Source organism: Bos grunniens, chromosome 7 (assembly GCF_055505025.1).
Source record: "Bos grunniens cultivar Pamir isolate PY7600 chromosome 7, Bosgru_T2T1.0, whole genome shotgun sequence".
Classification (NCBI taxonomy): Eukaryota; Metazoa; Chordata; class Mammalia; order Artiodactyla; family Bovidae; genus Bos; species Bos grunniens.
Genome location: NC_141171.1, coordinates 87,771,905 through 87,790,171, shown reverse-complemented (window position 1 = coordinate 87,790,171; position 18,267 = coordinate 87,771,905). Strand labels below are relative to the sequence as shown.

At 35.7% G+C, this 18,267-nt stretch overlaps 1 protein-coding gene across 16 annotated transcripts in view; it reads left to right on the top strand.

The window, feature by feature from the left end:
- Positions 1-18,267, top strand: part of TMEM161B (transmembrane protein 161B) — a 75,212-nt gene that overhangs the window by 37,573 nt on the left and 19,372 nt on the right. For 10 of the 16 annotated variants that reach the window (XR_015168117.1, XR_015168116.1, XR_015168118.1 and 7 more), the window contains 3 exons: positions 1,521-1,604; positions 3,699-3,796; positions 7,239-7,395. Coding sequence is in view for 9 of the 16 variants with exons in the window: in XM_086412943.1 (XP_086269069.1) it covers positions 1,521-1,604; positions 3,699-3,796; positions 7,239-7,395 (339 nt within the window). In the remaining 7 variants the exon portion in view is untranslated. Of the gene's footprint in view, positions 1-1,520; positions 1,605-3,698; positions 3,797-7,238; positions 7,396-12,547; positions 12,715-13,001; positions 13,122-18,267 lie in introns of those variants that run through there. The other 6 variants (XM_086412953.1, XM_086412947.1, XM_086412948.1 and 3 more) reach the window with 3 other exon arrangements.

The following is an 18,267-nucleotide window of genomic DNA, read 5'->3' as shown; positions in this document are numbered from 1 at the left end:
AGAATTGGATTGTGAAGAAAGCTGAGCGCCGAAGAATTGATGCTTTTGAGCTGTGGTGTTGGAGAAGACTCTTGAGAGTCCCTTGGACTACAAGGAGATCCAACCAGTCCATTCTGAAGGAGATCAGCCCTGGGATTTCTTTGGAAGGACTGATGCTAAAGCTGAAACTCCAGTACTTTGGCCACATCATGCGAAGAGTTGACTCATTGGAAAAGACTCTGATGCTGGGAGGGATTGGGGGTAGGAGGGAGATGGCTGGATGGCATCACCGACTCAATGGATGTGAGTTTGAGTGAACTCCAGGAGATGGTGATGGACAGGAAGGCCTGGCGTGCTGCGATTCATGGGGTCGCAAAGAGTCTGACATGACTGAGCGACTGAACTGAACTGAACTGAACCAAAGAGGGTTAGATGTGGTTAAGAGTAAAGGGTTTTGTTAATACAGCAATTCACTCTAATTCTTACATCAAGTTTGAAAATTCTCCAGCTAAATTAAGGAAGGAAAGAAGAGCAAAGACTACTTGTAGTTTTGGGGGCATTCAGAGGACTCTTTTTAAGACAAATAACAATTCCTTATTAAATTAAAAGAAATTAAAAGACGCTTACTCCTTGGAAGGAAAGTTATAACCAACCTAGATAGCATATTCAAAAGCAGAAACATTACTTTGCCAACAAAGGTTCGTCTAGTCAAGGCTTTGGTTTTTCCTGTGGTCATGTATGGATGTGAGAGTTGGCCTGTGAAGAAGGCTGAGCACCGAAGAATTGATGCTTTTGAACTGTGGTGTTGGAGAAGACTCTTGAGAGTCCGTTGGACTGCAAGGAGATCCAACCAGTCCATTCTGAAGGAGATCAGCCCTGGGATTTCTTTGGAAGGAATGATGCTAAAGCTGAAACTCCAGTACTTTGGCCACCTCATGTGAAGAGTTGACTCATTGGAAAAGACTCTGATGCTGGGAGGGATTGGGGGCAGGAGGAGAAGGGGACGACAGAGGATGAGATGGCTGGATGGCATCACTGACTCCATGGACGTGAGTCTCCATGACTCCGGGAGTTGGTGATGGACAGGGAGGCCTGGCGTGCTGCGATTCATGGGGTCGCAAAGAGTTGGACACGACTGAGCGACTGAACTGAACTGAACATTTCCTTCTGTGTAAATGAAGGATGGGTAGAGAGAATTTGAATGTGTTCCTGCAAGCTTGCCTGCAAAGTTCACACCCTTTATTGTTAAAGTAAGACAGTAGGATCTTAATATATATTCATAGTGTATCAGTTGTAAGAGAAATACCTACAAACAACATTGTAGAGTCTGGCATCTAGTAAGTGCTTGGTGGGTGTTTGTTGAATTTGAATCTAAACCTTTTAAGGCTTAAGCAGTCGGATCTGTTCAGGTTAGAGTTTTTCACCTGATATTTCCCTGCAGTGTCTTCCCAATTAGGAAACTCAATAAATGTTTGTAGAGTAAGTGAATAATTCTGGAGGTTTTAATTCTTTATTTAAAAAGAATTAAATTTTTTTCTTAGTTTGAGATGGTATCAACATCCTACGGAAGAAGAATTAAGAATTCTTGCAGGAAAGCAGCAAAAAGGGAAAAGCAGAAAAGATAGGTAAGTTATAGTTTGTAAAGTGTTAAATATTTTACAGAATTTATGGTAATGTATTTTGATACTTTGGTTAAAGTAACATATACTGATTATGCTATAAACAATTGGAAAATCTGAAATCAAAATCCATGATCTAAAATAATATTGAATTGCCCTTTAAGAGCACCCAATATGTAGTAATCTAATATATAAACACAAAAATGATAATTTTACTTGAAATTGTTAGTGGGGGGTTGAGAGACCCATAACCCATGTCTTTGCAACTCATTTAAAGATACCAGTTGGTTTGGGTTCTTTTCCAGATTTTGCTACCACCCAGAAATTGGGCAAATTCAGTTGCTTTTTACCTCTTTTCTCTCTTTTTTTTTTTTTTAATAAAAGGGGTGAACACTGTAACTTCTTAGATCCTGTACAGGCTCTTAAATATTATATTTAAAGTTTATGAAGAAAATTGCCTATTAATAAACCTCACTGAATAGACTCCAGCAGCCTCATCTGTGAAGGAGAAGGACCAAACAGTAATTTTGAAAGATTCTTCCAGCTTTAAAATTTTATGTCCTTATTTATAGTGAATCTTCATAGAAAGTATATGTCAGTTAGCCTCTCTAAATGGGCCTTAGTTTCCTTAACTGGGGAGAACGTCTTAGGATCTGAATCTGTGATTCTAATATATTTTAAAATGTTGGTGACAACATTATCACCAATTCCTCGTGTATATCATAAAAATTATATTAATGTGGGTGAATAGATTTATAGAGACTGAAAAGTTTTTTTGAACATTAATGATTATTTGAAATTGAAAGTTTGAAAAGTCTTGTCTTTTCTGATTTGGCCACAATTTTCTTTTTCACTTATCATTACAAATACACCTTGAAGGTCATTGGAATATTAAGTGTAAATCCTCCTTCTTTGTATTCCAGTGGTTATATTCTTTAATAAAATATTTCTGTCAAATATTAAAAATTTCAAAGCACTTTTATGCAGTCTTGTTTAATCCATGCAATAACCCTAAATATTCATTATTAATTTATATTTTGCTAGTAAGGAAGGTGTTGCTTAGAGGTGTTAAATGAATTGCTCGAGTTCACATAGCTATTAGAGTCAGAATTTTAATCCAGGTCAATTTTTAGTTTCTACATTTCCTTTTAACTACTCTGCATTTGCCTCTCACAACTACCATGGTCAACATTTGTGAGCTTAGGTAGTATAGTATTTATTTTATAAACATTTGAATTTTTATTATATGCCTTGTATCCAATAATTTTGTTATTTTTATAATAATTTTTATATTTTGAAAATGCTTTACATTTACAAAAAGATACATTAACAGCACTATGCTGTTTTAGTAGCAGTAGTTATTATTGATTTATTGACATGAATTAAAATTTTTATTGAGGTTTTCTCAGTTTATACTTATTAAAGGATAAATACAAAGTCATTTCTTGGTGTTATAATTATTGTTACTGAAACTTAGTTTATTGCTTTTGATTTATGTTTGATTGTGTTTAAAAATTAAATTTGGAAATAAAACACATGCACCTGAAGAATTCTCTTGTTTTCCTCCACCCATGATTCTTTGTAAAAGCAGCTCTGAACTGGCCTTGCACGTTTCTGAATTTCTCATGCAAATAAATCTTCATATATATTTTCAGTTCTGATTTGTTTATAGCTACAGGTCTGTGTATATGTATGTATGTGTGTATGTGTATAATTTCAGAGTGAAATGCATTTTGTCTTCATTTCCTTTTACTTGTGTGCCTCAGGAAAGAGATGTTAGGGCTGTCTTTAAATCCCAGAAGAGAGCAGGAAAAAGGGGTGAGATGGTAAGCTAGCAGTCAAGGTTTTGTTTCTGTCACTAGTATAGATAACTCTTTTCCTGGTAATCTGTGTGTTCTCTTAATAATTTACATCCATATTTTGTAGTTCCCCTTTTGAAATCTACTTTTTAGTGCCTTACCTCCTTTTTGATAAAATATGAGAACTTCTGCCCCTTTTTCGCTATGAAATATATAACCTCATTTGTAGTTAGTTTGATACAAACACTTGAATAACAGTGAGGGTAACCTGTTTTTTGTGTCACTTGTCTGATTTTTATAGGAAATATAATGGTCACATTGAAAGTAAGCCACTAACCATTCCAAAGGATATTGATCTCCATCTAGAAACAAAGTCAGTTACAGAAGTGGATACTTTAGGTAAGGGAAATCTGGGTAAAGTGTTCTGTAAATCTCAGTTTTATATTATGCTAGTGAAAGTACTTGAATTTATCTTTTGTTGTTAGATCCTTTTGTTTTCCTAATCATTAAGTCCATTATACAGACTGAAATCTTTCTCAGAGCTAAGAAGCTCAAAATGACTTCATCTGAATTGAATTTGTTTTTCTATCCACCTAACTTATAGTAAGCCTTATTTTTCCCCATTTTTCAGAAGAGGCCGTCTTATGCAAGTTTGTTACACAGTTTTTGTAAATGCTGAGGTTACCGTTTTTACTATCTCAAATTCTAAGTTGCCATCTGTATCAGTTTTCATGTTTTATAATGTTGCTTGTAGAAAGGCATCTGTATGTTTGTATTAAACTACCTATATTTAAAGCAATTCAACCTTATGTTACACTTAGTAGAAAGGAAAATGGTTTTAGGATGATGAATTGGATTAGAAATAGAAAACTTTACTTATTCAAGATTTTATTGGATATCTCTGAATAAGTCACTCAATTTCCCCCCTGTATATTAGTGTTTAAAATTATGTAATAACTATAATGATTTTAAATTTAAAGTGAAATTTATATGAAATTATTCAAATCCTATAAGAGAAAAGCATCTAAGGTGATATGTTTAGAACACTAGTTTTCAGACCTGGCTGTATATCAGAACCACTTAAGCAGCTCTTTAAAGATAAAGATTCTCTTATACCTACCCTTGATGATTCAGTAAATCTACAATGGTTTCTGGGACTCTGGGAATTTGTGTTGTTTTAAGTATTCCACATGGTTCTGATTTTTTGACTAGGTTTAAGAACTACAGTTTTATATGATAAGTAAGAAATTAAAATGACATTTAAACATAATTTTGGTAATGCTGTATATCTTTATGTAATTTGGTCCTTCTTGGATTAAATCACACCACCACAGAAAAATCTTAGTAGAGTCACTTCACATCTCATAAAGAATTACTTTGTGAAACAAGGTGCCTTCATTACATTTGAAAGTTGATGCTTCATTTACAGGATTGTATGTATGTGTGTATATATATATATATATGGAAAGGGTTTCCTACAAAGTGTCAGTGATGAACAATATACGTTAGTTGTCTAGTGTTATTCAGACTATTGAGACTGGTTACCTCATCCCCCTTTTTTTAACTGTTTTTCATGTAATATTTAAAACATGTAAAAGCACTTGAACTTTTTGATTAGTTATCCCATTTGTTTTGTTAATCTGATAGGTGTGGGTACTTGGACAAGAATACTTATACACATTTCCTGATTTCTATAACAGAATTTTGCTGTTCTTACTAATAACTGATGTGTAATGGATAATTATCAGCTAATCAACCTTAATAATAGTTTAAATTGACTACTTATCAGACATTGTTACAAGTGCTTTATTTGTATTATGTTGCCCTCACAGTTCTATGAGGTATGTAACTATTACTGACTTTTTTTTCAACTTGTTAGATAGAGGAGTTAAATAACTCTGAATGTGGTAGAGACATTTAGCGAGAATTAGGCTACTTAATGAACTTAAAAAATTGAAGTTAGGGGTAATGTGCCTTCAGCTTATTCAGTGTTTTGTTTTACAATTTTGAGCAATAATTGCAAATCGTACTTGTTAAATAACTGATCATGTAACATCAAGATTATTCTAGTTAATCAGTAATAGAGAGAGATGTTATTTATGTTTATATTTATATAATCATTTGTGAATGCATGCTCTGTGTCTCTGTTTAGGTAAAAGTAGAGGGTTTTCTACCTGCCCTTTAGGTGCTCTCAGGAGGCTAATACAAATCACTGGAATTGATGAATTCTCGGTTTTTAGTGCAATATTCTATTGAGAGAATATATGTATATGCATGTATATAATTACATTATTGAATATAGAAAGAAGAATGTAATACTTGAGTTATATACATAACCAAGAATATATATAATTTGTTCTTTTATTGAATGTATGTATTATTGATAGCCCAATAACTATCTTAAAAGTCTTTCAGTTTGTGTTAGCTATCTGTTAGACAAATCTCTTAAAGGACATAAGAACATTTGAATGTCACCTGTCTGTTTGCTATGAATGAGTTCCCTGGGGGAAGCCTGTGTGAATGTGGGCAGGCATGGAGAATTAGAACATTTACTTTAACTTTTGTTAGTAAAAACGAAATAACTTTATCTTTAGATAAACAGGTCTTTGACTGTCTGTTCCATTTCTCCGCCGTCTTTCCAGAAAGTTATTTAAGAAGTTCAACTGAATGACTACAGGGGAGGAGAGGGTTCTACAGAATAGGATTTCTTTAAGTACTTTAGGGTAAATCTTTCAGACTGATGTTCAGAAGTTATTAGGTCTATTACAACAAAAAACCTAAAGCAGTTAAAATAGCTTGAAGGCAAAGTAAGTGTGTTAAATTGACGTGAATAAAGAATATACCTAATTATGAAAGGAACTGGAAGTTTTGCTGTCACCTCATGAAGATGTAAGTTTGGTTAGTTTATTTTTATATTTTAAATAACTCTTATTTTGAGTGGTAGTTTATTTTTAAAAGTCTTTTTTTTTTTTTTTTGTAAATTCAGATTTTAAAATATCCTCAGGTGTTACATATTACAACTAAAATTTTCCCGGAGTAATGTAGATCATTTTATTATGTGCCAGTGAGAACATAGGAAATGGTGTTCTGGTACATGATATATTTCCACATTTCTAGAAGGTCTTTTGCAAAATGATATTGATCTTTGAGACTATTCTCTGGCAGAAATAAACCAGAATATCCAAGAAAAGGGAATGGAATTACACTTTGAGACAGTGTTAATTTTAATGTCAACCCTTAAGGTTGGAATAGTTTGTTGAAGGAGTATGGTTTTATGGAGAGTTGACAGGCATTTCTTGAACTTTTCTTCTAGAGAATAAAAAGTGTATTTACTTAATTTATTATTTTAGCCTGCAGTAACTCACAAAATTATTAATACTCCATTAGTAAGGTTAGTAAAATGTGACATGAAGTCCAACTCTCTTGTTTCATAGAAATGAAAATAAGTAAATCTGTATAGTACTCTATCAAGTTATATTCTAAAGCTAAAATATTATTGCTCAGATTCTTTTTTTTTCAAGTAATAATTTATAATTTCTGTGAAAGCTAATCATTTAAAAAAATACCAACTCATTTTGCAATCATATTTTTAACAACCATTTAAATAATTTTTGGTAATCATTTCAGTTTTATTATTTAATTTACAATGTATTAAAGTTTAGTTTTGGATGGCAGTATTCTCAATCTGTTTCTCACATTTTTAGATTCTCATATTTGCATACCTTACATGGCAAATCATCAAACAATAAAATCTCACATTTGAAGTTAATTATAGATAAATCTTCCTAAAGCTGTTTTTCAGTTTAAGTAAAACTTTCTTTCTTAAACCTTTATTTTTCAGCATTGCATTACTTTCCAGAATACCAGTGGCTGGTGGATTTCACAGTGGCTGCTACAGTTGTCTATCTAGTAACTGAAGTCTACTACAGTTTTGTGAAGCCCACACAAGAAATGAATATCAGCTTAGTCTGGTGCCTGCTTGTTTTGTCTTTTGCAATGTATCCTTCAAAACATCATTAATATTAATTTATGAATTTGTTTTCCTTTTACAGCTAACACTATTAGATCTTGTCTCTGATTTAGAAAGGATTTTAGATCATTAGAGAATGTTTCTTTGTTGAAATCCTCTTTATATACTTGGAAAAAAATTTTTTTAATGGAGGTAGATAGTTTAAAAGGTGAAATACAAGGAAAGAAAGCAGTTCCCTCCCTTTCCTTTCCTGTCTGACTCATGTCACAGAGGGAGCCCCTTTCACCTCTTTTAGGTAGTTCTTTGCAGCTTTCCTTCAGTTCAGTTCAGTCGCTCAGTCGTGTCCGACTCTTCGCGACCCCATGAATCACAGCACGCCAGGCCTCCCTGTCCATCACCAACTCTCGGAGTTCACTCATGCTCACATCCATTGAGTCAATGATGCCATCCAGCCATCTCATCCTCTGTCGTCCCCTTCTCCTCCTGCCCCTAATCCCTCCCAGCATCAGAGTCTTTTCCAATGAGTCAACCCTTCGCATGATGTGGCCAAAGTACTGGAGTTTCAGCTTTAGCATCATTCCTTCCAGAGAAATCCCAGGGCTGATCTCCTTCAGAATGGACTGGTTGGATCTCCTTGCAGTCCAAGGGACTCTCAAGAGTCTTCTCCAACACCACAGTTCAAAAGCATTAATTCTTCGGCGCTCAGCCTTCTTCACAGGCCAACTCTCACATCCATACACGACCACGGGAAAAACCATAGCCTTGACTAGATGAACCTTTGTTGGCAAAGTAATGTCTCTGCTTTTGAATATGCTATCTAGGTTGGTCATAATTTTCCTTCCAAGGAGTAAGCGTCTTAATTTCATGGCTGCAGTCACCATCTGCAGTGATTTTGGAGCCCAGGAAAATAAAGCCTGACACTGTTTCCACTGTTTCCCCATCTATTTCCCATGAAGTGATGGGACCGGATGCCATTCCTTACTCATGTTTAAATAATACATGATAATGGTGTTTTTTAGATTTTAGATATTATTGCACCTTTGTCCTCCTTCCCTTTCCTTCTTTTCTTTCTAAATATGGAGATAATTTTTTTTTGAGAAATCATAAAATATACTCTATTTGGAGTTTGAAATTTTGCCCAATAATTATTTTAAATGCATGAACCTATGTGCACACTCACACACACACACACACACACATAGAGAAGTTATCATTCTGATAGTGGTGCTTGGGAAAGTTGTTGCTTGTGCTTGGCAGATTCATATAGAAGAAGAAATTAGGAAGTCAAATGAACAAAATAGAGGAAAAATATGGTCATTTCTTGACTCTGGGATTGTTGAAGTTAGTGTCTAAGAATATTTTGTGTGATTGGACCTCTTATTACCCTCCTCAAACAGTTTTCTATTTTTATTGTATAGAAGCTAAACTGTCTGTAGAATTCTAAACCTTAGTAGTTCAGATACATCTCTTCTTTTTTTTAAACTGAAGTATAGCTGATATGCAGTACTAGTTTCATATTTATAGCATAGTGATTTGGTATTTTTACAGATTATACTCCATTAAAAGTTGTTATAAGGTAATGGCTGTGATTCCCTGTGCCATGTGATATATCCTTAGGTTAGTTAGATTAGTGTTAGTCACTCAGTCGTGTCCGACTGTTGGCGACTCCATGGACTGTAGCCCATGAGGCTCCTGTGTTGATGGAATTCTCCAGGCAAGAATACTGGAGTGGATTGCCATTCCCCTCTCCAGTGGATCTTCCCAACCCACGGATTGAACTCAGGTCTCTTGCATTGCAGGCAGATTCTTTACTGTCTGAGCCACCAAAGAAACCCAAAGGATGAAACACATCCCTGAGTGGGTTTGAACCGCGTTTGGTTAACAGCTATATCCTTGTTGCATATCTATTTTATTCATAGTAGTTTGCTTGTATCTCCTAATCCCATACCTCTAATTTTCTCCCTCTCCCTTCTCCCCTTTCATAACCACTAGTTTGTTTTCTCTATGTGGGTTTTTTTTTTGTTTTTTTTTTTGGCCATGCCGCATGGCATGCAGGGTCTTAGTTCCCTGACCAGGACTCCCTACAGTGTAAAAAAGAAACTCTAGTTAGTGAGATGTTGGATTTCTTTGAATGATTCTTTAACTTTTATCTCTCCCTTTCCATTTATTTTATACAGTTTTCTTGATTTTTCTCTTACTTTTCTCTTTTAACCCTTTTGTTAAATTTTTATATCAACTTTTTTTAAAAAATTAAGACTTCTTTGAAAGCTCCATTTTCATAGCAGTTGTGTGTCATGGTTGTGTAATATCTTTTTAAGAACATTAATAGCTTTTATGCTTAAATTTGCACCTTGCATTATTTATTTTCTGAGTCTCCCTCTTCCTCCCTTTTTGTTTTAATCACTGTCATGTTCAAGATTGTTCTGGAATGTCTTATGGTCTTTGAGTATCCGTTTATATTTGGAAGGAGGGGTTAAAAATTGGAAGTTTCTTGCAGATGGCTGGAGCTTGTTGATTGGTAGGCTTTTTAGTGGCTAATTGAGTGAAGATCTGGCCATGTCCCATATGTGGGATCTAAGCCTGACATCTAGTGTTATGAGAGCTGATTGGGGAAGGCTCAGAGACTCAACATTTTCAGTGTGCAGGCATTGATTTAAATACATGTCTGGGTCCTCCCCCTGCCCCTGTTCTCAGCTCTTCGTTGTCACCTGAAGTTTTACCTAATACCCCCAAGCCCAGTCTTTTCTGGTTTAATATCTTTAAAATTTAATTCTTCTGGGTTCTGCCAGAACTGGGGGAAAGCCATCACCTTAATCTCTGTGAGTCAACAAAACAGAAGATCTAGAAAGTCTAATTATACTAATACAGTCATTCAACCAACCATCTTGTTTTCCTACGTTTTGCAAGCCTACCTTTAGAGGTCCCTGCTGTCTCTAGTTCCTGACTTTTGTACCATGGTTTATAAATGAATTGGCTTTCTTCTCACTGGGTTCCTTGCCTTGTAGATCTCACATAGAGAAAATTGAAGCCTAAATTAATTACTACTTGTCCATTTACTTAATGCCTTCCAAAATTTGTTGTAATTTTTTTCTACTGTCATTTCTTTTCCTAGTCTTTGTTTTGGGGAGTTCTGCTTTCTTCCTTGTGTGGTTTATTTAGTCAGAGTTGGGGAGTAAGAGAATTAATAGATGTTTTCCATTTTTTATTTCAGCCAGTGACCACTGAACTGTCTTTTAAACTTGTTAGGGGATACCATTTGAAATAAATGATGCGATTTGATATTCAGCACCACTGTGCTATCCTTCTGTTGACTCTTTCGGGTTGATTTAGGTATAATTTAGAGTAGAATAGCCAGAACAAAGCCTTAAGAGTTGACATCTTCACAAGATTTATATTGTACTGGGTATAAATACTGATCATGTGTGTTAGTTGAATAAGACCCCCAGATATTCAGTGGTATACTTATTGAAGAACAGGTTAAATATTTAGCTCTATAGTATTAAATAAGTGAAAAATCATTTAGTCAGAATGAATAGCATCCTTAGACATCGTCATATTAAACGTACTAAAACTATTATAACTTGATAATTAGCACTAGCTGAATATGTCATTACTTTTTTCATACTGTGAGTTTTTATATTCTCTGAAATATTGTTTATTATGATATATTCTTGGTTTTGTTTCATTCTCTTTGTTTTGTAGCTATGACAAATTTATGTTAAAATGCGTATCTTGATACCCAGTTTTATTTAATGTGATACAGCCTTTAATGTCTACTTACCAGAGAAATTAGAAAAATGTACTTCTTAATAGCTATTCAAAGTATTGTTTATGTGAATACATTTTTTACCTTTCATTTCACTCAGTAATGCCCGATAATGTGAGAGCAAAGGTCCTAAGCAGTCTTCAGCACTGAACTGGCTCTCCTCAGTGTGAAGTAGTGCACTTGCAGAAGGCACCACACAATAGCATCCCTGCAGGGATCTGGTCGCTGGCCGTCTCTCCATCCCAGGGAGGACAGAAAGTGGTGAAGGGCTTTATAATCCAAGCTATTTTCTGCCAACTTTGACCCTCCTCAAAGCGGGTAGGGAAGAAGAAGGAAAGTAGAATTGTGTATATGCTTGGGTACATGATTTTCTTTCGAATGTGTAGCATGTGAGAAAATGACCTGCTACCTTCAATGGCATGCAGGAAACCAGAATTAAATGCCTGATATCCAGATTAACTCCAAAGAAGAGTCTGTTAATAGCCTTTTATCTTAGTTATAACATATCTGGTATGCCTTTCACACCCTATGAACAGTCTAGCTGCAGTGACCTCTGTCTGGCTTCTCTTTATTTTCTTATTGTATGTGCCTACTTATTAGTCAAACACATGTCTCCATTGATTACATAGGACAATGGCTCCACTTAATTCCAGAGTCACACATACATCAGTCGATTCAGAAATTCTCTGCAGTTGTTACTGATGAAATAGCCTTTGTTAAAATGGTCTGCAAATTAGACACATATAACTTAAATAATTGGTTCACTTCAAAGTGAGGAAGAAAACTGTCTTACTTTTGTGTTCCTTTTCCTTCTCATCAGTTTTTATTTGACATTCTTGTGTTGAACAACAATTACAATATTTACAGAATCTTGAAAGTTTTGAAAAACAATAGAATGATTTTTTTAAAACATGTGACACTCAAATCTTGAACCCTGGAACTTAAAACTGGTTCATCTCTTGTCATCAGCTCTGCTTCCTTCTTCAGCTGAGATGTACACGCATCTAAGCTATCACACCTACTTCCAGTCTTACTCCAAAACCCATATTAATTCTCAGCTCTACTCTCTTGCCAGTTTGTAATTCTAACCACACTTTGTCCAAGTCTGCATGTTCTGCTGCCATTTATGCCAGGTTTATGTTGTGTAGAAGGTAAGGGGTAAAGAAAGCCTTACAATGAGGATGGAGTAGGTGTAGTGATTGTCTTTCCTGTGTGATGACCCATGAAGTTTTAGTTGCTGGAGAAGTGTCCACTGATTTCATAATACGAAGCATATATTTTCATTTAAGAATAAAAGTATAAAGGTAAACATGGTGCTTGCAGAATTCAGAGATCCTTTGGTAGAAATAAAACTTTTAAAAATTAAAATATTGTACAATTGATGGATTTTTTTTAACCTTTTCTTATGAATAAGCTGTATTGCAGAGTAATACTGAGTCAATTACGTGAATTTAAGTGAGAAGAAAGCTGTTCTACAAAGAATGGAAAAGCTGCTCAGTCATCCTATTATATTTGGTTAAAGACCTGGATCGTTAGTCACATTTCCACAGTGCTTGTATTTCACAGTGTGGATGGTTTAAGGTACAAAACCCCATGACATATATTTTTAAGACTATGTTTTAAAATTTAATTTGCCTTGGTTGCCACACATGCAGATTTTATACAAATCAAAAAGTTGTGAATGGTTTAAATTGAAGTAAATTCTTAGGTTTTCCGTGTTAAATATCCAGTTCTGTATGTAGATTTGTAAAGGTCTACAAATTAAATGCTGTACTTGTTTGCTATAGGAAATAGACAACTATAGCAAAGTAGCATGACTTAGTCGCCGCTTCTAAATTCCTTAAACGATTCTAAATTATTCTTTACAGAAATGTTCTGCTTTAGGTTAATAGGAAAAATGAAATGCTAAACCCTGCAGTGAACTGTGTAAGATATCATGTTTCCCAGTGAAAAAGGAACAGACTCAGGGCTGTTGAATCTGAGCCAAGGTACTTGTTTTGTCTTGAAAATTTGGAAAATCCATAGTATGTCAAAACCTGATTCTTTAACAAACTTTTGGAGATCTTCTATGACATTAATACTGTCAAATTATTCACCTTTCAGGTCAGAAACCTAGCATTATATAGGGAACTTAAGTGACAAGTAGGACTGTTTTTTTGTTTATTAATTTATAGTCAAGTATGACTTTTTTTCTTTCAGCTAGGAAATGGTAATTTTTCTTATGAATCTAAAAATATAAGGCTAACTTTCATTGTTTTGCTTTATTTTAATCAGAAGATTAGTTAATAGTTTTTTGTTGTTTGCTTTTATTTTTTTTTAATAAAGCCAATATCTTTATGCTTTCAAAAATCTGGTCATCATTTTTCCACAGTCTGATTAAGTTGAGGCTGGCTGTAAACTATTTTATAGGATGGGTTTAAAGTTGCATAATAGTTTTTGGCTTTTATTTATCTGAGAGAATTTTAGGTTTGTTTCTTTTCTCTTTAACTAAAATAAAGTAATTGAAGTTTTGTCTCTAAGAAAATATGAAAAAATGTTTTAGTTAAAAATTTATCGAATTTTGTTGGTTTTTTTAAACATTTGAAGATAGGATCAGATTATTATAAGAGGATTTTATTTGGTAGCTCTTAAGGATTATTACTTTATTTAATTTAGTTTTTAGTATCTGTTCTATAGCAGAACCTTAGAGTTTCTAGATTTCTCTGCAGCAAGAATGCAAAGTATGATGTGATTTTTGAGTATTTTGTTTGCCTTTTCTTATGGAAAACTAGATGTGATAACTTTCATCATTTGAATAGGAAAAAACATTAGGTTATTGTTAGTGTTCCCCAAGAATATAATCTTTCACAGATTAGGAAAACTTTCCGTTTACATGCAACTTGTTTACAGTGGAAATGTGATCTGTTTTTAAAAGGTAATCATACATTTTGTGAAAAGGTAATCATACATTTTGTGAAGAACTTTTGAGAAACATCTGTGAAAACCTCTCTGTTTATTCCTTAGGATACTGTGCAATAGATTTGTGTATTGGCAAAAAAACTAGCAACATTTCATATCAGAATATGATTTCTTTGTATTTCTTTCCTTCTCAAAAGAGCATCTAAACATATTGTTGAATAACAATATGAGGTTAAGGTGTAGAATACATTTTCTTAATCCGAGAATTGGGTCTTAAAGGTGTAAATTAAGTTAAAACATGGTAGTACTTTAACACATCTATGTTATTAAAGCTGTTATCCTAGATGAGAGAAATTTGCCATTTTTAAAACAAAAAATTAAGCCTGTTCGCTATTTGAAAGCTCTTATCTCCAGCTCAAAGGTAAGTATATTTAAAATACTTCCTACTAAGTAAATCTGCCGACCTGTCCTTATTCTGTTCTTATTTTTGTATTGGCAACTATAAATTATGACCTAATTACAGTATGAAAAGTGTTGACATTAAATTAGAATTTTAAAAATGTCAAGCACATGATAGCAAAAATGTATTCCATCCCTAACTGGACATGGAACAACAGACTGGTTCCAAGTAGGAAAAGGAGTGCATCAAGGCTGTATACTGTCACTCTGCTTATTTAACTTCTATGCAGAGTACATCATGAGAAACGCTGGGCTGGAAGAAGCACAAGCTGGAATCAAGATTGCTGGGAGAAATATCAATAACCTCAGATATGCAGATGACACCACCCTTACGGCAGAAAATGAAGAGGAACTAAAAAGCCTCTTGAAAGTGAAAGTGGAGAGTGAAAAAGTTGGCTTAAAGCTCAACATTCAGAAAACTAAGATCATGGCATCTGGTCCCATCACTTCATGGCAAATAGATGGGGAAACAGTGGAAACAGTATCAGACTTTATTTTTCTGGGCTCCAAAATCACTGCAGAGGTGATTGCGGCCATGAAGTTCAAAGACACTTACTCCTTGGAAGGAAAGTTATGACCAACCTAGATAGCATATTGAAAAGCAGAGACATTACTTTGCCAACAAAGGTCCATCTAGTCAAGACTATGATTTTTCCAGTATTCATGTATGGATGTGAGAGTTGGACTGTGAAGAAAGCTGAGCGCTGAAGAATTGCTGCTTTGGAGCTGTGGTGTTGGAGAAGACTCTTGAGAGTCGCTTGGACTGCAAGGAGATCCAGCCAGTCCATTCTGAAGGAGATCAGCCCTGGGATTTCTTTGGAAGGAATGATGCTAAAGCTGAAACTCCAGTACTTTGGCCACCTCATGCGAAGAGTTGACTGATGAGAAAAGACTCTGATGCTGGGAGGGATTGGAGGCAGGAAAAGAAGGGGACGATAGAGGATGAGATGGCTGGATAGCATCACCGACTCGATGGACGTGAGTTTGAGTGAACTCTGGGAGTTGGTGATGGACAGGGAGGCCTGGCATGCTGTGATTCATGGGGTTGCAACGAGTCGGACACGACTGAGCGACTGAACTGAACTGAGCTGAATGGGACCGGATGCCATGATCTTAGTTTTCTGAATGTTGAGCTCTAAGCCAACTTTTTCACTCTCCTCTTTCACTTTCATCAGGAGGCTTTTTAGTTTCTCTTCACTTTCTGCCATCAGGGTGGTGTCATCTGCATATCTGAGGTTATTGATATTTCTCCCAGCAATCTTGATTCCAGCTTGTGCTTCTTCCAGCCCAGCATTTCTCATGATGCACTCTGCATAGAAGTTAAATAATCAGGGTGACGATATACAGCCTTGACGTTCTCCTTTTCCTATTTGGAACCAGTCTGTTGTTCCATGTCCAGTTCTAACTGTTGCTTCCTGACCTGCATATAGGTTTCTCAAGAGGCAGGTCTGGTATTCCCATCTCTTTCAGAATTTTCCACAGTTTATTGTGATCTGCACAGTCAAAGGCTTTGGCATAGTCAATAAAGCAGAAATAGATGTTTTTCTTCATGACAAATAGATGTGGAAACAGTGGCTGACTTTATTTTTCTGGGCTCCAAAATCACTGCAGATGGTGACTGCAGCCATGAAATTAAAAGATACTTACACCTTGGAAGGAAAGTTATGACCAACCTAGACAGCATATTCAAAAGCAGAGCCATTACTTTGTCAACAAAGGTCCGTCTAGTCAAGGCTGTGGTTTTTCCAGTGGTCATGTATGGATGTGAGAGTTGGACTGTGAAGAAAGCTGAGCGCCAAAGAATTGCTGCTTTTGAACTGTGGTGTTGGAGAAGACTCTTGAGAGTCCCTTGGACTGCAAGGAGATCCAACCAGTCCATCCTAAGGGAAATCAGTCCTGAATATTCATTGGAAGGACTGATGTTGAAGCTGAAACTCCAGTACTTTGGCCACCTGATACGAAGAGCTGACTCATTTGAAAAGACCCTGATGCTGGGAAAGATTGAGGGCAGGAGGAGAAGGGGATGACAGAGAATGAGATGGTTGGATGGCATCACAGGCTCAATGGACGTGGGTTTGGGTGAACTCCAGGAGTTGGTGATGGACAGGCCTGGCGTGCTGCGATTCATGGGGTCGCAAAGAGCTGGACATGACTGAGCGACTGAACTGAACTGAACATTCTGTTTATTTCAGAAATGAAGATCTTATAAAGCAAAATAAGCTAGCATTTAAAGGAGGTGTTCTATTCAGGTAGAACTGAGGGGTTAATTAAGAGGCTTTTTAGTTCCTCTTCCAGAGAAGGCAATGGCACCCCACTCCAATACTCTTGCCTGGAAAATCCCATGGGCGCAGGAGCCTGTTAGGCTGCAGTCCATGGGGTCACAACGAGTCGGACACCACTGAGCAACTTCACTTTCACTTTTCACTTTCATGCATTGGAGAAGAAAATGGCAACCCACTCCAGTGTTCTTGCCTGGAGAATCCCAGGGACGGAGGAGCCTGGTGGGCTGCTGTCTATGGGGTCGCACAGAGTCGGACACGACTGAAGTGACTTAGCAGCAGCAGCAGCAGCTTAGTTCCTCTTCACTTTCTGCCGTTAGAGTGGTATCATCTGCATATCTGATATTATTGATATTTCTCGGCAATCTTGATTCCGGGTTGTGCTTCTTCCAGCCTGGGATTTTGCATGATGTACTCTGCATATAAGTTGAATAAGCAAAATGGCCATACACAGCCTTGTCATACTACTGTCCCAATTTTGAACCAGTCTCCTGTTCTATGTCCAGTTCTAAGTGTTGCTTTTTGACAGGTTTCTTAGGAAACAGGTAATTTGGACTGATATTCCCATCTCTAAGAACTTTCTGCAATTTATTGTGATCACACAGTCAAAGGCTTTACACTTAAGAGATTGTAAATATACTGTTCTGATTTAAGTGGAGGCTTGTGAACTATTGGATGAAAGCTTGAACCTTTGGCCCTAGCCAGAGCGTGGTATTTTACATCAGAATGTTTGTTTGAGTGTTTACATTATGGGTTATGGAAAGGTTTTGTTCCAGTATGGCGTTCAATAAGTAATTGGTTTGAAGATTTTTCTAGTATGAATTCTGGGTGTAGGCATTATAACATTTTAGGTCTTTGTGGTATAGTGTTATATTAACATATTAATGATATATGATTATACTTCCCACCTGAATTTGATTGCATCTAATTTTGTTGTTTCTTCCTTTAGTGTTGATATACCTTGTAAGTTATTTAATGATTCTGTGGTATCAAAATTTGGCAGTAGGTGTAATCTTTGAGAAATTTCCTTTTGGTCATTTGATACCATTTCTGGCTGAAGATGTTATTTTGCTTTTTAGTGTAAGTGAAGGAGTTTGAAATTGTCTTCTTTATAGACTCTTGTATCCATTTTCAGTAAAAATGAAGCAGTGTTTTTCCAACCTAGACTTGGGGTCCCCCAGGCAATGAGAGAAATCATAGCTAAGTCTCAGAAGCATTTCTTTTGTGGTGTTTGGAGTTTTTATGTTGTGTTTTTAAATATTGCTCCTTTTTCCTTATTATCTCCTAATATGTAAGCCCTTCTTCAGATTGCCAGTAAAGAGATGGACCCATAGTGTTTGGTACTAATAAAATGAACCACTAGCTTTGTTTGTGTTATTTTTAAGTTGTGGCAAAGAGATAGATAAGGAGCATGGGATTCAGAATATCCTGGAGAGAAAAGTTTGAGCACCTGTTTTCTAGGATGTCTTTACCACTTTTTTTACAATTAGTTATTTGA